At 35.0% G+C, this 25,022-nt stretch overlaps 1 protein-coding gene across 3 annotated transcripts in view; it reads right to left on the bottom strand.

The window, feature by feature from the left end:
• The window catches only part of Cntn6 (contactin 6), a 346,549-nt gene that overhangs the window by 264,094 nt on the left and 57,433 nt on the right, over window positions 1-25,022 (bottom strand). For 2 of the 3 annotated variants that reach the window (XM_031382777.1, XM_031382778.1), the window contains exon 2: window positions 6,361-6,500. In XM_031382777.1, coding sequence (XP_031238637.1) covers window positions 6,361-6,415 — 55 coding nt within the window. In that variant the 5' untranslated portion in view covers window positions 6,416-6,500. The remainder of the gene's footprint in view (window positions 1-6,360; window positions 6,501-25,022) is intronic. The other variant, XM_031382779.1, reaches the window with a different exon arrangement.

Genomic DNA, 25,022 nt, shown 5'->3' with positions numbered 1-25,022 from the left:
TATACAGTTAATATGTTTGGAGTTATTTAAAATTTATATTGAGAAAAATATATTTTCACTATTGCTGTTGATGAGCACCTACATAAGACTGTTAAATTGATTGTTATTTTATATCAGACAACTTTTATAATACTTATTTTTATTGTTATATTTTATAAATTTTAAGGAATATGGCAAAAGAGATATTGTAGGTATTGAAGGGGGTCTCTGGGAGGAGCAGTGGTACAAAAGGGAAACAAGAATGTGATTTAATTATATTTAATTGAAATATGTTTTTAAATGTTAACAAATTCAGATAAATTGAAATGATATAACTTTTCTCATCATAATACAATTAAAGTTTTTTTTAAAAAAAAGAAGTTATGTTTGTACAGAATTACTTTAGATGAATATTCTTAAAATAAAGTAAGCTATATAAAAATGTTGATGGAATTAGATATTTCTTTATTGGTGTTAGTCACAATATAACTTAATTAAACATCAATTACTTTGGTAGACATTTTGACAATAATGAAAATATATTTGTACATAAACAGCAGTAGAAATTATACCTTATAATTTCTCAAAATTAATTGATAACATTAGAAACAGCTTCACACTTAACCTTGAGGGCATAACATAAACGTTTTTATACTGCTAGTGCAGGCCTTTGACTCTATTCAGCCACTAAGTCCTACTATTTAGTTGCACATAGTCTTGAATTTTTAGTCTGCTACTGCAAAGCAAAGTTTAAGACTCAAAAGCCAATAATTCTTTAGGTATGATCAGATTGGTGCGAGAGAGAGAGAGAGAGAGAGAGAGAGAGAGAGAGAGAGAGAGAGAGAGGGAGAGATGAATGTGTGTGAATATGTACATACATGAAAGATATAGTGCAATCTCAAGTGCTATTCTTCAGGCACTGACCAACTTCTTCAAGGGAGATGTGACTCTACTTTTTCAGCATTGGTATTCAAAAGCATCCTACCAGCTTTTTAAAAAATGTATTCAGGAAATCAAATGTGAGTCTTCATACTTTCAAGGAAAACAGCTTTACTGACTGAGGGATCTCACTAGTCCTCACTATGTACTTACAGGATTTACATAAAACCATTCAACACAGAACAAAACAAACAAATAAAAATGACAAATGAATCAACAATTCTTGATTATGAGTCAAGTGAACTTTAAAAGGTTACATTGAAATAACATAACTTTGTTAAAATAATCAAGTTGAAATACTAAAACTTCGAGCAGAAATACTTAGGATTGTGATAGAGTTTCTATTGCTGTGATAAAACACCATGACCAAAAGCAATTTGAGGTGGAAATGCTTTACTTTTCTCATTCTTCCATATCACAGTTCATCATAAAGGAATTCAGAATAGGAACTCAAACAGGGCAGGAATCTGAAGGCAGAAGTTGATGGAGAGGCCCCACAGAGAAGGGAGTGCTGTTTACCAAGGATTATAGCATTCCTGTGAAACCCTGGCTTTCAAACTTGCTATTTCCCATCCTGAATAACTTACAACAGCTAGAGATGGTAGTTTAAGTAATTATCACCTTTAGTTTTTGATCATCCTATTTGCTCCATTAATAATATTTAATACTTTAAATATGAAATTTTAATGTTTTACCTCTAACTTTGAATGCTGTTAAAAGTTTCTCCAACTTCACTTAGAGCCATACCAGACTGGCCAGCTTTATATTGCTTTTATAAACATATAAACCTTATCAACAAGAAGAAAATTTTATTTTAGCCCCCATGTTCAAAGACTCCAGTCTATGATCAAATGGCCTCATTGTTTTATTGTGAAGTAATAAATGATGAGAGACCAGTGCAGAGCAAAACTTGTCATCTCATGACTGGGAGATGAATTTATGAAAGAAGAAGAATCCTGGGTTCTATGAGAAGTAGCCATGGTGCCTACTTAAAGTCTTTCTCAAAGGTACTTTGAAGACTGGCAAAGGAGAAAGATAAACAACAACCAAGCAACAAACTCTTCATTATATAATGGTGGCATGACTGCGCGAGTGCAACAGGGGAACTAATTTTGTGGGAATAAGCAACCAACATTTGACTAGATTTAAGGATCACCTTATGACATGGAACTTAGACCAAAGATTACCCATGATACTGTGACTCGATAGGCCACTGGTGTAGGGAGACACAAAATACTACTGCTCTGCCATAAAATGACTCCTAGTGACATTGTACTATACAAATAGATCAGTTTTTTTCAACCAACATCAGAGAAGCTTCTTCTTGCAGTAGATAGAAAAAATATGGAAACCTACAACTAGATCACATACAGAAATGAGAAACCTTAGAACACTCAGTCCTAAATAAGAAGGCTCCATCAAATCCTACATTTGGGGGCTCATAATACCCTGTAGAAGAAGAGTCTGAAAGACTGAAAGAGCCAGAAGCATAGAAGGCACCAAGGAAACAAGGCCTTTAAATTATAGCCTGGTTTCCTTGTATCTCAGTGTCCTGTATTGTGCACAAATAGATACTGAAAGACTGCACAGGGTATGCATAGGTATGCAGCAGAATGGAATCCTAGCATTGACAGTGGAAGTAGACACAAGCCCCTCTCCCTAACCAAGAAGCTATCACCATATGATGACCCTTCACAAATGAAAACTGGGTTTTTCCAACAGGGTCTTACTGGGTATACTCCATACTATATGAGTAAACTATATCTTAAAAGACTGGATACCCTAAGGATAAACATAATACCAAGCAATCCATGACTAAGACAAAACAAATAACAATGATGTTTTTCAGGCTGCCTTTTTTCCCCCAACATAATGTTGTTATTGATTATTTGGGAATTTCATAGTATAGCATCATAGCCAATTCCCAGTCTTTCCACATTCACCACCCTATCCTTGTGACTCCCTTACACACTCACACACACACACACACACACACACACACACACACTAAAAATTTCATTTTATGTTGCCATATACTCAATGTTGCATGTTCAAAATCCCAGTAGATAATCCCTTAAAGAAAACTGAGTTCTTCCAAACTGGCATACCCACCAGATGTCAATAGTGGAAAGCTACACTTCAGCATCCTTATCACATTTTTTAAGAGTTCTCTTTCTGACTTTCTAGCTAGACTGCTAATTGCAGAGGAAGGGGTGTGCAGGGCTTATCACGGAAGCTTTCTATATTCCCCCCTTTTATTGAACTGTGAATTTGCAGTCATCAATACTACTGCAAAATTATCTCCTTTGCCCTGTACTATCAGCAGAAACACTGATCATTTACTTCCACATGGTTTCTGTAACAGCAAGGACCATAGACGTCCATATCGTCTCTTGTTTTAGTATGTGCCACAGATGTCACTCAGCATTGTCTCTGGTGTTAGTACAGACCACAGACATTATTCTTGTGTATATATAAACAAAAATTAGGCTTCTTATACATTTGCTATTCCAGAAATAAATAAATATTTTTCTAAACAGTTCACACATTTCTGTCTTTTACTCATAAGTCATGTGGTTTAATGTTAATATACTGAAAAATAGGAGAAAGCAGAAGAAAAGACAAGATTAAGGTAGAAGAAGACACAGAGGAAACATCAGCAGAAGAGGAAGAAGAAAAAAGGGAAAGGGGAAGATAGAAATAGGGAGGAGAGGAGAATAATTTGAATAAATATCAAGAATAAGTATGCCTATCTAAGAACCTCAACTTAATTACATCTGCAAAACAGGCATCTTATATCTTACTAACAAGTTCGAGACAACAAGAGCCAGGTCATTTGGGGAACATTTTAACCCTTCCACAACTATTAACAAAGTAACTTAGGTGTCTTTATTTAATAATCATGTTCTTAATTAAATGGTCCTCTGCATTTTCTAATATTAAAAAAATACTAAAGCAAAAAAAAATATGCCATATAAGTGATCAAACTGAAAAATATCTTTAGATAAATGATGTCTGGTTAAGCATATTATGAGAAGTGAAAGCAAAGGCACAGGTTCCAGTATTTGTGGTCAAGGTGTCAGAAATGTTGTGAAGTTTGCTAAACAACAGAAAACACTAAAGGGACCAACCACAAACCATTTTGGTTTTAAATTGGTATATAAGGGAAATAAAATACATACACTTTAATTGATTATAAGAGTGAAAGTAGGACATGAAGCAGAGCAAGCTGTGAAAGTCTTGACAGACTTTAAAAATGAAGAAAAATGAAGGAAGAAGGTAAGAGGGCACTTATAAAGATACACAACTCCACCATCAGCTGGTTCTGTAATGAAAAGTCGTTCCCACATGTACTGAACACCATGAAATCGCAAACAAAAACAAACAGATTTCTTGTATAAAACAGTATTGTCATCTTTACCTCTGGGGCAATGCTTAGCTGAGATTATCCTGTTTAAATGGCCATGGCTTAAAAAGAAATAGATCCAATCTGTTCTTTCATGATGAAACTGTGCACCAAGGACATATGATTATTTCTCCCTTAGGATAAGGCAAAAGGACATGTTGAATCACATCCAAATTGTATAAATAGAAGTTAATAGAAGATACAGAGTATTTATCATATTTGATATGTGTTCTGAGTACAATGGCTTTATTTTAACTTAGCATAAAAGTCTTTAAGAGAACTTATGTTAATTCAATAGGCACATTTAAAGGGCAAAACGTTAATGTAGAATTTTGACAGGAAGCTAAAAATTAAAGTAGGCATACAGTTCTTCAAACATGGATAATTTGGGATCACCTTAACGACTTTTTTGTCTTCCCTTAATATATTATATGAAAGAACACATTGTTATTTAACTTCACACCTTCTTGTAGAGTAGACTTGACATAAGCCAAAACAATGTGATCATTGTATAAATATGACTTTGGTCCTTAGAGATGATAGGTTTGTTAAAACTGAGAATGCCTTTGTAAGGTTTCTGATTCTTGAGGCTCATTTGCATATATTTTATCATCCTCATAGCTTTTTCAAGTATTTGCATTGCTAGTAAATAGGTTAGTTTTCTTTGTAACTCTGATGTTACTATTGCATTGTTGCAAATTTGTAACACATAAATAGTACTTGTCATTTCAGAAGTAGAGGCAAGCACAATCAGTATGAAGATAGTCAAAGACTTATTTGATAGCCAGATGATGCAGTCAGTACCAAGACTATGGCATAATGTAGATAGATAATATTGGCAGGTAAAACTAGAATTCCCTGCATTGTTGGGTTTGAGAGATAGTACAGCAGTTAAGACTGCTTGCTACTCTTGTGGAGAACCTGGGTTCAGTTCTCCATAGCAAAGTAGTGGCTTACAGATACACACCAGTTCCATCATATTTAATATTCTTATTTGCCTTTCTCAGGTACTAGGACGATAATACATTCACACACATAATCCATCTTAAAAAATAATAGAACAATTAGCTGCTTTGACCAGTTTGTGGGTATCTATTTACCAGTCATTTTTATTTTACATACCTTTATCATTCAAGGTCCCTTTATGTGCACTCCCAAAGCACTTTATCAAGATTTTGAAGATATTTTTGTACCCTTTAAGTCTAGGTTGATTGATTAACTGGGAGTCATCCAAGGAATGACACAGAATGGACTCTATCTGGACTTCAAGACCTGGTATGATGAGGCTGTATTTTTGAGATTTTTATTTTGAAATCTTGAGAAACCACCATGTGAAAAACTTTGACTCACAAGCAGATAAAATACCATATGCATCAAAGGCAAACAAGCATAGTGATCTCAGCTGAGTATGTCCTGGAGTAGTTAGGTCCCATGTGAGTCTAGCTCACCATAAATACTATGCACCTGGGAAAATTCCAAAGCACTGGACAGTAAAGCATGTTTTAAATCACATCCTATGGAACCATTGTGCTAGCATATATCTATTTTACATTTCAGATGATTGAAAACCTTTGATTAAAGATGATTTTGTTACAAGGAAGAGTAATTTAATATACAGAAATGATTGCCCTATATTGAGTGAAAAAACATGTCTGACCTCCTTTTTTGGTTATTGAAGGAAAGAAGGATTCAAAGATTTATTTCTCAGTTTTACATGAATATTTTACATAACTTTTCTATTTAGATACATGAAGAGAACATTGTAAATAAATTTACTAAAATGAATTTATTAACACTAATCATACTTTACTAAATGCTATGTTTTAAAATTAATAAATTAAGTAATAATGTTTCAAAAGAGTTATTTTACATATTTATAAGAATTAAAGTTTCTATTTTAAGTAAAGGTTACTCTAACAAGATCACCACTTGGTCAAAAACATGACTTGTGAATTTTTAAAGTTGTTTCATCTCAAGGAAGATGAACAGCACTAATATATTTATCAATCTAAACTCATAATAATAGAACACTTTACCTGCACAAGAGTTTATGAGTGGCAGCAGAATTACCAGTTTCCATAGCAACCTCATCTCCACGTTCGAAGGTCAAAAATTTCTCCCATGCAATCAGCAGGAAAGAAGATTGTATCTTCTAGTCAGTTTGTTAGCAATCTATCTGAAGGAAACAAAATTGACAAACATGAGTATCTTGATATGTATCCCAAATGTTAAGAATTGATTAAAGTTAAGAATATGTTATCCAAATAAAGCTACATAACTGACTATTCAGTTTCTCACATTTCAGTTCACATCTAGATTTATTAGAATAATACATATTTCAATGCATATCATATGGGTTAAGTTTTGTATTAATTGGATTTAAGTTCTGTAATTTTAACTTTCAATAATTATGTACCATGACACACACACATACATACATACACACACACATACACACACAAACACACACAGACACAAAGTTCATAGAAATCACAGATTTTTTTGTCTTCTATTAAAATTATTGAAAATACACTCATTATGATTCATTACCTTTCATAAAGTTAATGAAACTCAAACCAATACTATGACAAACTTTCTGTAAGAACTCCATTCCCACTGGTATTATCTTACAGATATTAGATGTGCTTTTCCCAAGAGGTTTCACCATAATTGTTGCTAATTTATTTTGACATTTTAGCTATTCCATGATAAATGAAACCAAGAAAAGGTGCTAGCATGCCCTTTACTTCACAAAAAAATCTAATAAGAGGTTTATAAACACTGATGAACTCATAAAATATTAGAATAACTTTAGTATAAAGTCACCTGGGTCATTGTGATAAAAGTATTGGACATCAAATGAAACTTTATATGTAGCAGAACTATATTCATGCTCAAATAACTTTAAAAAGTGTCTGGATACTGAATGTAAAACTGAAAAATAAACTTTAAAGAATAAATACTTATGAAAATAGTGATTATATTCTACTTCCATAAAAATAACATGTCAATGTTTACCTTAAGAGATGAAAATCACAGACAAAAACAATGCTTAATTCAATAAACAGCACCGAGTTGGCGATGCTGATAATTACCTCAAAAGTACTCTGATAGGCTTTACATTTCATTTTTTACATATTTGAATATATATATATATTCAAATGTGATATATATATTCAGATGTGATTACACAAGTGGATCTAAAAATCTTTGTTTCAGAGACACTGTATAAAATAGCAACAAGATAAAACAAAAACCCGGCCAACAGGCAAACAAACACAAAACAACAACAACAAGAAATAGGTTTGGAGAGGTGGCTCGGCAGTTGAGAGTACTGAGTGTTTGTTCCAGAGGACTCCAGTTCAGTTGCCAGCTCCTACATGGAAGCTCACTATCAGTAATGCCCAGTTCCAGGAATCCTGATGCCCTGCCTCATCTGGCCTCTGTGGGAACTATGTGGGAACTATACTTTCAGGTAAAACCCCATATACCCATACAGGTAATCTTGAGATGTATCCTATGGGTAAGATCCAATCCCTGACACTATTAATAATAGTCTGTTATACTGGAAGACAGGAGGCTTGTGTAACTTTCCTCTGAGATGTTCTATCCAGCAGCTGACTAAGACAGATGAAGAGACCCATAGCCAAATATTAGTTGGAGCACCAGAAGTCTTGTTAAACTGTTGGGGAAGGAATCTGGGGGGATATAGACTCCACAAGAAGAGAAACAGAGTCAGTTGATCTGGACCCTTAGGGTCTTCCAGAGACTGAACTACCAACCAAAGAACAAACAAAGGCTACACCTTGACCCCCATACATATGCAGCACATTTGCAGCTTGGCCTTCATGAGGGTCCTCCAACAACTGGTGTCTAGGCTGTTATTGAATCTATTGCCGGCCTGTGGATCCTATCCCCCTAACTGGGCTGTCTTGTCTGTTCTCAGTGAGAGAGGACATACCTAGTTTTGCAGTGACTTGTGGTGTCAGGGTGGGTGGTACTCAGGAGAACCTTAGACTTCTCAGAAATGAAGTGGAGTGAGGGATGGGGAAGGGGCCCTATGAGAGGGAGGACTGGGAGGAGATGGGAGATGCAATCAGTATATAAATAAATAAATAGATAATAGAATGCAAACCTTCAAAAGAAAATTGAAAAATAGTAATAAAAATTAAATATAGCAAAAGTAAACCAAAACCACTAACTCAACAGAAATAAAAAACAAAATCACTAAGAGCATTCTCAGTTACAGTAAGATAATCAGTTCTGAGCTGTAGAGTATGATTGTAGCAGCATCCACGTACTTCACCGGGTAGAGTATACATAGAAGGTGCATTTAGAGTTTCAGGGAAGAGCAAAAGTCTGAACAGAGAAAGATGGCAGGACAGGACTTAAATAAAGAGAACAGTGCCAAGGCATAGGTTGAGTTTGTAAGTCAAGAACAGTGTCCAGAACAAGGTCCAAAAAGTCAATGATCTAAGGATGGGGGATAAATTCTCATTTTGAGGATTTAGTAATGACTTAATTCATATCTCTGCTACTCCAAAAAATACAGAGTTGTGGAAAATAAATGGTATAATGATTTAGATGAACTGAATTCTATTTTTATAACCTCAAAAGGGATGATTTTTTTAATATATAGTAGTTGATTTGAAGATAAAGAAAAGTTTACATATATATAAACCTTGTTCCTCAAACCATTTTTTATACCTACTAGAATAGTAACATCATTTTGTTTTAATACAACAAAATCCTATTTTGTTGTATTAAATCCTATTTATCCTATTTTGACAGTCTTCTGAAACTTTGAATCACGTTCCCTCTCACTTTCAAATTCCTGGAATGATATTCAAAAATCATATAAAATTAGAATCTTCCCTTTCCTTCTGCTTTACTTACAAAGCATGGCCATGACAACATTCTGTTTCCTAATCACTACAATACGCTATCCATTAATTGTAAAGACATTGCTTGATTTACATATAATTTCTTCCAGGCTCTACATATTACTTAAAATCTGCACACTAGTAGCATAATCATATTTCCATGTTTTCCTTGTACAATATCTGTATTCTCAAATGTCATGACAGAATTATTAATAGTACTTCTTTCTCCCCAAAGTCAAAGTTTACAAGATAAATTATATGGTCCACTTATTTCATGGATATTCATTATTTCCTCTACCAGACTCTCTCTTCCTTCTCTCATGATTAAGGCTCTTTGGATGTCTCTAGAGACGAACAACTCCTTATGTTCCCCAAGATTATAGACTTGTAACAGTATTGTCTCTGACTCTTAGTTCCAGCAATCCATTCCATTTTGCAGTGTGCCTTAAAGGGAAATACACAGACCTTAATCCTGAAATCAGTAACAGTCAAAGTCAAAGAATAATATTTCCACCATTAAAACTCAAGTAGGCAACCCCATGAGAAAACCAGCAGTCTCCTCTAACCCGTACCTATATCTTTCAGAAACTGAGCCATCAACCAAGCAGTCTATTGGAGCTGGTCTGAGACCCCCAACACATATACAGCAGAGGATTGCCTGGTCTGGCCTAAGTTGGAGAGGTGGGGCCTAACCCTTGAGAGACTTGAGGCTCAAGAAATTAGAGAGGCCTGGCAGGGGAGTGAACGTCCTCTTGGAGACAAGGGAGGGAGGAATGGGATGAGGAGCTGTGGTAGGACAGACATGGATGGGAACCATGACTAGACTGTAAAAAAGTAAAAATAATGATAACATTAAACCTCAAATATCTTCATCTTATATAAAATGCTGTCTCACAGGTGTTACTATGACTTAGTATGAAGTTGTTGCTAAGAGCACACAATTCCCAATTTCAGGAATTTCTGCTAATACTATGCAATGTTCATTTCCCTCTGTCTTAGGGTTTCTATTCCTGCACAAACATCATTACAAAGAAGCAAGTTGGGGAGGAAGGGGTTTATTCAGCTTACTTCCACATTGCTGTTTATCAACAAAGGAAGTCAGGATTAGAACTCAAGCAGGTCAGGAAACAGGAGCTGATGTAGAGGCCATGGAGGGATGCTCCTTACTGGCTTGCTTCCCCTGGCTTGCTCAGCTTGCTCCCTTATAGAACCCAAGACTTCCAGCCCAGGGATGGCACCACCTACAAGGGGTCCTCTCCCCTTGATCACTAATTGAGAAAATGCCCCACAGCTGGATTTCATGGAGGCACTTCCCCAACTGAAGCTCCGTTCTCTGTGATAACACTAGCCTGTGTCAAGTTGGCACACAAAACCAGCCAGTACACCCTCATTAGTCCTGAAGTGTATAATAAAGGATATAAAATCAACTGTCAGAACCCTACTTCCAATTGAGTGGCTCCCCCAAACTTCTCCCTCTTTCCTAAACTGCAGTTCCTTCAGTATAAAAGGCTTCCTTGATGCCAGCAGAATCTAGACTCTCTTGCTTATTCCATATGCATGTTGCCTCCTGTTGTTCTAGCTTCCTGTTTTCTTCGTCCTAAGTATAATCTTGCATTTGCTGCTGTGAGTCACCAATTTGCTTTTCACGCTTCCAATGTTATAGAAATTTACCCTTCCATCCAAACAGCATACAATAATACCTGAAATCAGAGAATCATGAAATAGCCAACCATGCCTGTTCTCATAGAAACTTAAAATGCTTGAGTCACTCAAGTGATTAATTAGCCTAATCCTATGATATATGCTGTCTACTGATACTACATCATACTGATATCTTTACTCTTCATCTTCAAATTACAATACTTTTCCTCCAAATTATAACAATTTTCCATATAGAAGTAGAGAATTCTACTCTAATATATAGCCAAATATGTACCAAAGGTACCATGATATAGGCAGAGTTTTCATACTTTACTTTTAAGGCAAACCTTATGGGTCCTACTTCTATGATGACTTATAAGTGAGTAGGATAGAAGGCATGGTTGTTGCTGAGAATAGCTAGCTATATAACTGGCATTTGAACAGCTTAGTGCCTGCTAAAAGGACTAAAGTAGATTCTACTACTGGCTTGTTTAGCTGTGAAATAGTTGCTCTTTGTTCATAATTGTGGGCTTCAAAAATCAAAGAATTTGACACAGAAATCACCTTTACATTTCTTCTATCTTTTCTAGAGCTGCTTGATTCACACTCAGTGTGTAATTTCATGGCAAATGCTGTCCTTTCCCATCTGATTGTTTATCAGCATATGGTAATGAGGGCAAAGCCCAAAAGATATTTTATTTGCTATTGATTTATGAAGCCAGACTAAATATTTATGCATCTTTTGCCTTTTGTTAAAGTTAACTGTGTAAAAGTGAACATTGTTCAAGGATCAAGAAAACATTCTAGCTCAATAAAAGCTATCTGGCCAGCAAAGCTCTGGTATTTATTTACTCACAGAATCTAGGGTGGAAATAGTCACTGTGTAAAATTTATGCTGCTCAGTGGCCTGAAAGGCAATCATATGTTTCTAGGGCCTTGAGATTACTTAAGGCCAAAGCAGTAAGAAATAGAAAGGTTACAATACAAACTTAACTTACATGAACTTCTAGAGTTTTAAAAAGTTTGATAAATGTGTCACCAGCATCTTATTTCAGGTGAGGGTTATAGGCCATGTAATCTTTTAAATGGTATTTTGGATCAAAGAAGTAGGTGCTTCGGTTCATAACCTGACTGCTAAGGTTATTGTTCTATTATTACAAGTTGAACTTTGTGGCCCTAGACTATGTGTGTTCACTTTTTCTCTCATGTAATTTCTTAATGTCAGTTTTCAATGTTTCAGACACTTTTAAAAAGGAGTATGGATGACAATCCCATTCTTATAATAAAAAATAATCTCTGAGAATTCTTCTATGCATGTAATTTTGGTGACAAACCTTTTTCAAAACAATTTGCAGTAGATTGGATCTTTTAAATATCCAACTTAGTATCAATATTTATAATCTTCTGATGAGACAATCATGTTGGCTAGTGATGGAGTTTTGTATTCTGAGCATACACATGGTACCATATAAATATTTATACAGTGCAGAAATTTGGATTCAGTGTGTGTGGGTATATGTGTGTGTGTGTGTCTGTGCATATGTATGTATGTACATTTATACTATAATACATTCCTGGAAGTCATTAATGACTTCAAGATAACATTATCTAAAATCATTGAAGTGACTAGCCTCTAGACATGTCTGTGAAGAATTAAAGATTAGGTTATTTGAGTTGCAAAGATCCACCATAAATATCAGTGGTACTGATTACTGGGCTGAGGTCAATTGCATCAAAAGGAGAAAATTAACAAAGAATGAGAATTTATCTTTTGGCTACTTGAGACACTGATACGATGTGAGGATATGATGTGATCAAATGGGTGAGAAAATGTCTCACCATGTCTTTTCTCTCTTTATATGTAAACCAAAATAAACATTTACATCCTTATGTTGTATTTATCTCACATTTTGTCACAGCAATGTGTAATTTACCTTATACTCATTAAGCTAACTAACACAGGATAACAATCCATCTCCTGCTGAAAAAAATTAAGTGCACTTGAACTTGTGCCTGTTTATGTATGTATGGCCTATGTCAATTGTGCCAGTGTGGAATAGTAGTCCACACAGCCTGGTCTGCAAAGCTAATAGTATTTACTGGCTGACCTTTTTTGACTTTGAAGCTTAGAGAAACTTCTTTGCAGATGCTTGGGATAATGCAATCTGATATGTACAATACCTTTAGCAGGGAAAAGTTCACTCAGTGCCAAGATTATAGAACTAAATTTATCTGAATTGATAGAGATGGTCAAAAGGAAAATACCATATGTCAAGTAGAAAAAGAAAAAACATGGATCCTACAAGTTTGGCAGCTACAGAATCTGAATTCTGCCTTTATATAACCTCTTCTAACCATGTGTTCTATACATGCTTCTGACCCCGAAAGGTATATGAATGAACAATTAAGAAATTATTGTTAAAGAATCACACCCAGTGCAACTATGACCTACCTCATACAATCCTAAAAGCTCCTTTAGGTGGTTCAGAGTAGATACATTTTTCCCTTAAAGATAAATTATCTATCCTTTCCTTCTAAAACTCAACAATTATCCCCTGAATTGCCAGGAATAAATATAAACCTCAAATATTTAGTTGACATAGTAAGGACTTGAGGAATCAAATGATATTATTACTAGCATGAAAATTGGTATACCCAGCAGGCATGGGGAATAATAAGAGTCATCAAATTTAGAGAGAAAGTATCCCTATTTATCTCTCATAAGAAGATTTTTACATACCTTTTTATTGTTTTCTTAGAAGGCTAGGGAACGTTCTTAACTAAAATGCCAAGGTGGATGTGGATATGCACAGTTTGAAATAAGCTGTTAAGGGGAGTTCATAAACTGTTGTCAGTACTGTATTTACCAAGTTACAGTGAATACTAAGGTTACCTAGAATATTGCATTTTAAGATAGGCAGCCATAGTAGAGAAAGAAGAAATTATTCAGTTCTCCTAATATAATGATATTTAATTTCTCTAGATAGTATTGATGAGATGAACGTGGATGATAGAGAATTATGGGATCCAACATATATGGGAATCTTCATGTCAATTAAATTTATATCTTTTTCTTAAATCAGTTGCACTACCTGAAATATTACAGTGGTTGTAGAAAAAAATATAAAACAGGAACTCCCACCAAATAGCTTTGATTATTGCTCTCCCTAAGTTTAAGGCAATACAATGGCCAAAGGAGGGCTGTTTCTTCAAAACAACCAAATTCTCTCTCTAACCCTGACTCATTTGTATCCTTTGGTACAAAGAAACGATTGTTGTGAAAGCATGGCCACAACTGGATGTTATTCATTCTCTATTTATAGAAATCACATTTGGAATGAATGAATTTCCTACCAGAGATCAAGGTACATTTTCAGCTGCTTTGTTGATCATCAAAACCAATGTGCTTAGTGCTAATTGCCCTTTTGTTTTTAATTCACTAGTAAATTAACTATTAGATAAACGGAATCTCCCATTTTCCTTTCTTCAAGTGGCTCAACTGTTTTATTTCAGTGTGATAAACATCTAAGAGCAGTAGCTATGGGAAGACTTTCAATAATTTTTGCAACAGCTTTTCATGCTTGCCATTCATGGAGTTATTTACTACCAACTTAAATAAAAAAATTAATTCAAGTGAAATGTTTATGATTTGAAAAAAATTGGTTTTGATTGGGAAACCCTACTTGCCATCAAGTCAAGCAAAGAAGCAAGATAAATTATTCTATCATTTTCTTTGTTTTCAGAATATCAGCTATCATTTAACATAATTGTTTTGCCAGGGTCACAAAATAGGTAAACTTAATAGATGATGAATTAATAGATTGCTATGATGCACCCCTTAAAACAAAATCATAGAGCACGTCTTCCTTTTAGGAAGGTAGGATCACATGGTAAGTGGTTAGCGGTATAAAATAAACACAAATGCCTTTGTTCCAGAAGTAAATGACCTTTGCATATTATTTTATGTTTGCATTCATAGTTTGGTTTAAAATGTTGTTTTATTATTTCTGAGACAGGGTTTTGAGATATAACATAAGGTAGCTTTGAACTCATAACCCCTCTGCTTCAACTTTGCAAAGGCTACACTGACTCCCAGCTAATTTTGCCTGTTTTCAAATTAAAGACGCAAAGTTAGAGGACTAGCTCAGCCATTAATATAGTTTCTCTCAGAAGCTCAGCAGAGTTTCTAGAGGCCATGCAAACATAATTAAAGAGGCCAATGTGAGAGAACTGGCATTAGGATTGCAAAAAAAAAAAATCCATCCTTTCCACTGAATTTTAAATTTCCACTGAATTTTAAACCTAAAGGCACTTCTGTATATAGATGGAAATGGCAAACATTTCACTTGCTTAGCTGAACAAACAAGCTCAGAGGATACCAATTGTTTCCACATTTTAGTTCAGGATTAAGAAGAAACTCCAGGCCTTGAAGTCACATGGATTCTCCCCTTTTTTGTGTCCTACTTGATCTGTGACTCTGGTATATATCTTAAGCTCAGCCGCAGTTTCTGTGTGTGCCTGCATTTGTATATGCAAAGTGTAGGTAAATGTTGAACGTATTTTTCGGTATTGACATTACCCATGATAGGAGAAGAAAGGTGAGCAATGCAACTGGCATTTGGAGAGTTACAACATTAATTCTTCATTCATACAAACAGGAAATAAGAAACACCAGCATCTCAAAGCTTAATAGATGTAGCAAGGGGAACAAAACTTGTCATAGTCTTAGTGATATCTTACATGTAGGAGAGATTCAACCATGTTTATCTGGTTCATTGGGTTGCATGGTTTTGTTTTGTCCTGTGCTTGCAGGATGGATTACTAGATAGGTCTGGTCTCATCCTATATGACAACAGAGTCCTATATCAGAACAATGGGAACAGTGAAGAAAGACTGGATGTAGTTTCAGTTTGGACTGATGAATTGTGTTTGTTCTTAAAAAAAAAAAAAAGCATATCCTGAAATGAGTAGCTAATTTAATTTTGCACAGGTCATTATTAAAGATAACAAACTGAGTATTAAAATGCATAGACAAATTATTAATGCTAAGGAGAGATTGGATTTTTTTCTGTAAGTTTACTTCACTGGTGCTCCATTTCCATTCCTAAACTGTGATACATAGTACAAATTATAGAAATCCATGCCCATTCTCTGCTACAAAGCAAGATCATGGCCACCTTAGGATACATGAGACTTTGTCTCAAGAAACAAATGAATAAAACAAAAACAAAAACAAGCAATATAGATAATCAATGACAAGGGATAGTGCTCAAATAAAATAGTTACTGATAACATATATGAGAAGGAATATTAATCCATGTGAACATTATATCAAGTCATCTATTAAAGATATGTCTGGAGATGTCTCTAGTGAAAAGCTCAATAATATTCAATATTTGATAAAATGTTTGACAAAATTACTGAATAATAGGAAAATAAGAAATATCTAGATTAAAAAGAATGATAGAGATTAACATACATGTAGGCACACATAATATGTGAATTCATCTAAAGGAGGGAACAGATGTTTACTTTTTAGGTTTGCGCTTCTTCATTAATTTCAATTAAGAAATAAACAAGTATACTTTTAGAAAGATTCTAATAAAAGACATATGGGTGCTGAACACTTTATTTTCCTTGGTTGAAGATATAAATAGAGTTATATTGGTTATAATATTCAAGATATAAAGAAAAGACTTCACATTTTATATGTTTAAGAAACGTTAAAGGAGCATATTAATTTTTTTTATATTTCTTATCTTTCCATAGTATTCAAAACTAAATGAAATTTTAAAAAAGCAGAGTTGTAGACAGTAAAATAACTAATAAATCTAACTTCATGGCATTTAGGTAAAGTACTAGAAAATCTTGTCATTAGACCTAAGAAACTGTCATGTTTGAACATACTTATAGTGCAAGTAGGTTGGACATCAGTGTTGTGTAAAAAAACAAACAAACAAACAAAAAAAACATTTTTTATAAGGTAAAAACCTCAAATTGCCATAGAGTGTTAGCTCAATATTCAGAACTTTTTTGCCTTTTGAAATAATTACTCATGTCATTATGTCCATTAATGAAAAATGGTGGCCAGAACAAGGGAGGTTAGCTTGTCACTTTTATCCATAACTTTGTGATCAGGTATGGGCTTGTATTCTGTTTTGAACATATGCTTTAAAACTTTGACAAATTGAAACACTCTCTTGGGAGGTAGAGCCAGGATGATGAAGTAGCTTGGAGCCATGAGTTATGAGGGTCAGTGGAAAGAAATGAGTATGTTTAGCCTGGGGAAGTGAGGATTTCACAGACAGAGGAGAGCCATCTTCAAATATTTGAAGTGCTGTCTTGTGGAAGAAGGATTAAACTTATTATTTGTGTCTCAGGAGAGCAGGACTGAGACCAAAGGGTGGACACTTCAGAGCAGCAAATCTCAGCTTAATAGCAGCCCTCAGCATTTTAACAAGTAGGATACTTAGCCAGTGGTCAAGTGAACCAGCTGTGAAACCTAGACATTCTGGGCCACATACATACTTAGTTCATCTGGTATTTTAGAGAAATGTATTTGGGTGTTATGTTGAATATAATGTGAAGAAGAGAATCTATGCATAGGATTTAGAAACATCAATTGAGTACATGCAAAAGACAGTACAAAGAAAAATCTCTCTGTAATATATCCTGATAGAGTGTAATATTAATGATAAGAAGCATGTACTGGATAGTTGTAACCCTTTCTAGGATACATTTGAGTTTCTTTCTAATCCAGTAGAAATTTAAACCAGATGACCACATTTGTCTTTCTAAACCAGGAATGTTTTATGTTTACATATAAAGGCAGCAAGCTGAAAAATCTTATCACCATGAGTCATTCACTACTATTTGCAGTGTCATATTCATCAACACGTGTTTAAAATTTAGAAAACTCCACATAAATGTGAATATAGCAACTTTACTTATCCATCTCTTAATACAGTATCACTGGGTCCAAATATGCATAACGGTAAAGCCCAAACACATACATCAACTGGTTAGTCCAAATTGATGTAGTCAGCCTGTATAACTAGACCTAGAAAACAAATAATCAATTAATGGATTAATCAGTTCTTCCACATCATTGCTATGCATAGACTAAAAGAACAACCTACAGTCTAACAGATAGCCCATTTTATTCTTCATTTTATTTCTTATCCTGCCCCAGAACCCACTCTACTGACCATCTCTGAGGTGTATCAGTTGGATAAAAATTCTATACACTGATGACATTAGCAGTACATTAAGGGAGAGAAAACTAAGATACTGGGAGCAAGAAGGAAAATTTAAACTAAAGTAATAGGCTAAGAATTACAATGCATCTTAGTGAAGATGCTGAGATATACATAGATTATATTTGTTACAGTACAATACAAGGCTTACAATTATTATTATAATTTTATGGATGAAGAGACAAAATGGGAGGTGCTTAGTAACCTGTAAAACAAGTAAGGACAAAAAAAATCACATTGAACAATATCACCCAATCCAGTGATTGCTTTTACAATAAGACAGATTGTGTAATTTTACCCAAAACATACTCTATGGAATTTAAGATGACACAGATCCTCCTAATAATGTTGTGAATTCTAACTTCCTTTGTTGAAAATAGCCTAGATGGATACAAAACTATTACAGATGGCACTCAGCAAGATTACCACAGCTGCTTTTGGAAACTGAATGATGTAGTGTGACATTATACAAACACAACCTTAAATAAAACTCCGGGGGAGTTTTTCACTGCCCTTTCAATGTTTCTATGTATTGAAAAACTGTTATTCACAGGTGTTTTTATTTCTTCTTTTCCTTTCTCTTTTTTCCCTTCTTTCCTTTTTCTTAATATTTCATGGCTTTTAGAAGCAAATAGATAAATTCTATGATTTACATAAACATGAAACAAAATAAATATTTATAAGTATATGAAGCTATATAACTGTAAGACATTCACTGCATTCATTGTGAAACACACATACATGTGTGCATGCGTGTGGGAGCACATACAGACAGATACAAACACATACATATACACACGCACACACACACACACTCACACACACACACACACACACACACACACACACACGGTTTTTCTAAAGCTGTACATTATTGAAAGAAAAAAATAAGCCACAGATTATACATAGGAAAATGTGCAGTAATTCCATCCTGTTCCTCTTGCCTGAAGTTCCTGCTTACCAGTCCTTGGACAATTGAACCTTTACTTTTTATTCTACCAGTCTGTACATTATGAAGTGCACCATAGTAGCCCTGACCATACCAAAGTGGAGTTGTTTCAGGAGGAAAATGTAGTTGCCAATCAGCAATGATGCTGTAAAAACCTGGGAATTTGCTGCTGAGTTGCCAGCTAGTCGAATGATACGGAATCAGTCCTGGGATAGCCTTGATTGGCTGATAGAATTGGTGGCTGATTGAATAGGAAGAAAGTTCTGAAAAGTCACTTTGGAAGGAAGGAGCAAAGGGCAATTGATATCAGACTGTCACACTAAAATGGGTTTTCCTTTCAGTCTCGTAGAGGCAAGGGTGCTGTGGAAAGAAAATTGAGGAAATATCTGTGGTTGCATAGCAGTCATTCTCGAGAGAGTTTGGGTGGTTCTGTATGTATACAAAAGGGTCTGATTCTTTGGCACAGTCACCACTTTACTCTCACAGCTCACGGTGCAACAGGTAAAAAGCATCCTGTGACCCTAAGCTCGTGTGAATAAGGTTTTGACACTGTCAGTCCAACTCTATCAGAGGGAAATGGAGAGGGGCAAGAGTTAGTGACTCACTGACTCTGGGGCCATACCATGAATAGGGGTCATCTCCAAGCTGTCAATGCTTATTTATCTCTTTAGAAATCCTTTCTAGTTTTTCTAGTAACATAATAATTGTACAAAATCATGTAGCTTGATCCCTGTTGCCCTGGATTTTATCAGTGTAAAATCAAGTGGGGTCTGCGCAGAGTGGAGAGAATGGCTTTATTTGGCCATCTTGAGATCTCCCACTGGCTTCACTTAAATCCAGTCTTTACCTCTTAAGAGACAGAGGACTTTATAGACTTTACTCCTATACTGCTATTATCTATGATATTTAATATTAAATAATCATAAGGAAAAGGCTTTATTGAAGATGCTTTGATTTGGCTTATTTTGGTCCCTCTTTCAGGTATTCTCTAACTGTGGCATCTCCCATAGATAGTAATGTTGTTCCAGAAAGATGTACATTATACCTCCATTTAATTATGCTAATTTTAATAATGGAATGAGTAGAATATTCATGTGATGTATATTTTTTCACAATATATTTTACAGCCATTTTCATGACCTTCTACATCCATGTCTTCTGTACACAGTAGATATTAAGCTATAAGAATTCAGTTAATGGATGGGTGATTAGAAAAGTTTTGAACTTTTGTTCTTATTTTCTGGATATAAAATTAACACAGAGTCCTGGAAAATGTAATGTCAGAGACTTTTGTCTTAAAAAAAGAAGGGAAATAATGATAGTTAACCAGGGCTAACAATCATCAAGCATCTATAATTCAAATGGTATAGAATAGAAAAGTATATAAATGAAGAACAGAAGAACTCTCTTTACACTAAAATGACCTCAAATAGGAATGTCACCCCTATGCATCAACATTCATATGTGTACACATATGTCTGTATGTGTTGCAGAATGTCTTTCAGTCAAGGACTATTTGCTTATGTATCAGAAGTCCTATAGAGTTTATGATAAAGGTAAGTATTTTAATCATGGATTAACACCATATAGATCACAATTTCATTACAGAATGAATTCCCCATGTGTTTGTGGCAATTCTGATGTGAATAAACTACTTTGTTTCACTTTTAATAAGAGTAGAGCATGTATCATTATGTATACTACATGCTATTTAACAGGGGTGATAGATGACTACTTCTGCATTTTCTGTTCTGCATATCTGATTATTATTTCAGAGTATACTTCTTATAGCCTCACACATCCTATGTTTATTGCATTCCTTCATTAAACAAAGAGTTTATAGAGTGGTTGAACTGCATCGTATGTTTTATATGAGAGAACTCCATAATGTTTGCATAATGACAACCTCCAAATGACACATTTTTCAGAACATGTCATCATTGCAGGGCAGTATGTAATCGTGGATATGGCTTAGCCTGCACGCCTGGTACAGTACCAACTAATCTGTAATTTTCCTGCCGTGATTTGTATATCTGTATGTAAAGCTCCAGTATGATAAACATGGACTCGCAGATCTAAAAGTCACACTTGGCTACAGACCATTTTGTCACTAGACGGTCCATTCCTTGCACCACCTGGCCCATGTATAAGTGTCTCAGTTGTGAGCATGAAAAATATAAATTTGAAAATATATTGATCACGCTGCAAGATGCTATTTCTGTTTTAGTGTGGAAGTGTAATGGCAGCTACATCATTCAGAAACGTGAGGCTCAACTTGCTTGTCAGTGCCCAGAGCATACTAGTTTTTCAGAGGATGCGTGCATATAAATAAACTAAATGCATATAGAAAAGCACATATATCTCTTCTTTCTAAATCGCTTTCCTTCACTCTACCTGACATACATTCCCTGAGGTCCAGGTCAGAGTGGTATTTTTGGCACAACATTGTTCCTGATTTCTCTATTGCCTACTGGGGACCTGCCTTTCAAATATCTATTGTGAACTTTCTCATGAATGCTGATGATATACGGCTTCATTCTTTCCTTCGAACTTTTCCTCCCCCAGGCACTCCAAGTACCCAGTGAATACTTTGAAGATATCCATAACAAGATGAATAGCAATTACTTGTAATAGCGGCGAGAAAGGCAAAGGGCATTTTTATTGGTTCTGGGAAGATTTAACTACATTGATATAGCATTGACTAAAAAACCCCATAATCTCTAGAGTATGATAAATGACCATCTCTCTCTCTGCTCTGTCCCTGGAGGTTCTCCAGTGCTAACTGCTGCAGAGTCTCCCTGGTCACACAGATTAGTCAGTCTCCATTCATTCTTGCATGTTAACTTTACTACCTTCCCTGAACATTGAGTACTTTATTCACTCCCAATTCAAATCAAAATAAGGGTTTAATGGGTTCCCTTGTCTTCTGGGGCTAATCTCCCTTCATTGAATACTCATGTTCCCATTTACTCAAGGAGAACAATCCCCTAAACAGCCTTTGAATTAGATACCGAACAACTAATTGTTCTTTGGGAAGCTTGCACGTGGAGCCTGCCAGCATCAATGAGAACCTCCCTTTGTGTATACTAGGGGATAAGACATGACTTCATGTGGCTACACATGGATAATTAACATCCTATCTATTTCTGAGCTCATGGGCTGCATTTCTAGACCATATATCAAAATGTTCACTGTGCCCTTAAGACCTACCATTTGCAGGGGAATACAATGACACCAACAATGGCAGAAAATTCAATTACAAAGGAGATATCAGTACTAACTGTAGGAAGAGCAATCTCCATGGACAACCTCACATTTGACCTTTTAAGTCAAGGGGCCAAGCTTTGAGCTGAGAGAGTTTTTAGTTCCATTTCTAGTCTTTATTCCAATTTTTTACTTTAGTATTTATATTCAAAGAATTTCTGGAAATAAAGTAATAAGTTCTATTTTTAAAGTAATTCATTTCCCCAACTGTTAGCTGAACTCTATTGGTAATAGTAAGTTACAGGGTAGCTTAGAGGAAAATGAAGTGATTCTTTTGTGGAAGCATAAAAACAGAGATTGAACTATACATATGCTGGCACATGAGTTGGATAAATGCAGGCATGAAACATCATTGTTGTTAATGTAACTCCCTTGCCCACATAGGCTTAGATTAAAATATTTGCCCATAAGACCTCTAGCAGGGTGGATTAGCAGTTGACTCAGAGAATGAACTCACAAAGGTTTGGTGGTCACATCCAATCATGGAGTGGGATAGCAGCTCTAGGTCCCTTAGGGGACCCCTGAGAGACAGGGATTGAAACAGTTCTTTAGGGGAGTGGTATAGCTCTAGGTCCCATATGGGACTACTCAGGGACAGGGATTGAAACAGCTCTCTCTGTAGAGGGGCTTGGAAGGAGAATATTCATCACTTCTCAGTACAATATTGATTGACGGCTGCTAGGGATATATAAAAAGGTTGGTAATTTTGTTTATTTTGTATATACAAAAGCATACCTCCAAGGCCAGACAATAGCATGGAGTTAGAAAAAGTTTTCATACTATTGGCTTTCAAGATTTGCAATAAAGAGTACTAGCTAAAGGAGTGAATGTAGTAAGAGATTTGCTGGGGACAAGAACAACTCTATATCAGCCATCTGCCATATTGGTTATAGATTTACACATAGATCTCAAAATACAGTAGTAACTTCCATATAAACATTGCCCTTGCACAAAACTCAATGACCAACTAATTGCTGCTTATCAATCTTCTAGTTTTATAATTGCTTCACTATATTTGTTAAATTAATTGAATACAATATAGAAGGTTAAGATTTCAAATATAAAAATCACCATCTACTGAAGATACATTTTAAAACTTTTTAAAAAGTTCTATATTGTAAAATGTACGTCTGAAAGAGAAAGGGATATTGATCAGCAAGCAAACTTGAAGACATGAGTTTGGATTTCCAAAAAATCACATAAATAGTGGCTTATGGTAGTAGTCCCTGTATTGGGGCAGCAGAAACAAGCAGATCACTGTGGCTTGTCGGCCAGCCAGTCTAACCAACTGGTGAGATCAAGATCCATTGAGTGATACTTTTCCAAACAAAAACAGCAAGAGTAACTGACAAAGACACCTGAAACAGATCCCTGGCCTCCACACACATGTCCACACATATGTGCACATACACAGGAGCATAAATTCGATTTCACTGCATATAAATAATGAAAAGTATATGCATATATATGTGTGTGTATATTCAATAATAAATTAGTTTATGAATACTTTGGTAAGCAGCTTAAAGAAAAACAAAAATTAGTCTATGTAATCATGTGATTTTTTTTTTTTTTGCACAAAAGTGGCCTAATACATTAAATCTACTGTCACTGATATCTCCATAGAAATCTCTATCTAGCTAGGCAGTGGTGGCTCATGCCTTTAATCCCAGCACTTAGGAGGCAGAGAGAGGCAGATTTCTGAGTTTGAGGCCAGCATGGTCTACAGAGTGAGTTCCAGGACAGCCAGGGCTACACAGAGAAACCCTGTCTCGGAAAAAACAAAACAAAACAAAACAAAACAAAAAAACTACACACACACAAAAACAATACAAAAACAAAAACAAAAAACCCTCTATCTAGCACTAATGCATGTAAATTTAACTCTTAAATCCTTAGCAATTGTCCTATGGGAAAGTGTCACTGTAAACTTATTGAGATCAATGGTGACATATTTTAGAAAATTATATAGGGTACTAGGTTTCCACATTTGATTATTTTATGAATTTTTAAAGTATTTATAACAATGTGATTATTAGCTATCTCTATTTAAAAGTGTTCAGTGACCACATTAATAGGTTATTTGAATTATGTCACAAAATGAAATGTAGTTCCCACTCTTTTTTAATCTGAGACTATCTTCAGGACAACATTCTTTGTGAATCCTTCTTCCGACCTAGAACTTACTATATAAGTAAGGGTGGCTTGGAAGAGATGGGTAAGGAACCTCACGTTTAGCTTCCTTAGTTCTAGCATTATAGGTTCAGGAATCCGCTCAGCTTTGCATACAACATTTGATCAGACAAATAGGACTGTGTTTTTTCATCTGTCAGAAAATGAGGAGTTTCCCTGATGAGATAGTTTGTTTTAATCTACAAAATGATAAAGGACAGAAAGCAGGACACCAACTGAAAGATAAACAGTGATGAAAATTTTAGGCACATTTGCTGGATTCCTTCATAAACACTTTGTTATGCACGTGGTACCTAAAGTTGCAGCTTTAAAATAGCTGACTGTTAATCTCTCCTGGGACTGATGATATTATATGGCTTTTATTTAAAGCAAATCCATTTTCTATGAAGTGGTTCCCAAGAATAGTATTTGCTACAAAACTATGCTAATATTCTTTTAGAAATATATGCTAATCACTTACCCACATACACATATTTACATAAATACTAATGTATATAATGTATAATGTACAATGT

The sequence above is a fragment of the Mastomys coucha genome, unplaced genomic scaffold, assembly GCF_008632895.1.
Source record: "Mastomys coucha isolate ucsf_1 unplaced genomic scaffold, UCSF_Mcou_1 pScaffold20, whole genome shotgun sequence".
NCBI classification, from domain to species: Eukaryota; Metazoa; Chordata; class Mammalia; order Rodentia; family Muridae; genus Mastomys; species Mastomys coucha.
Note: the sequence above shows the minus strand (reverse complement) of the source record. Positions and strands in the feature narration are given on the sequence as shown.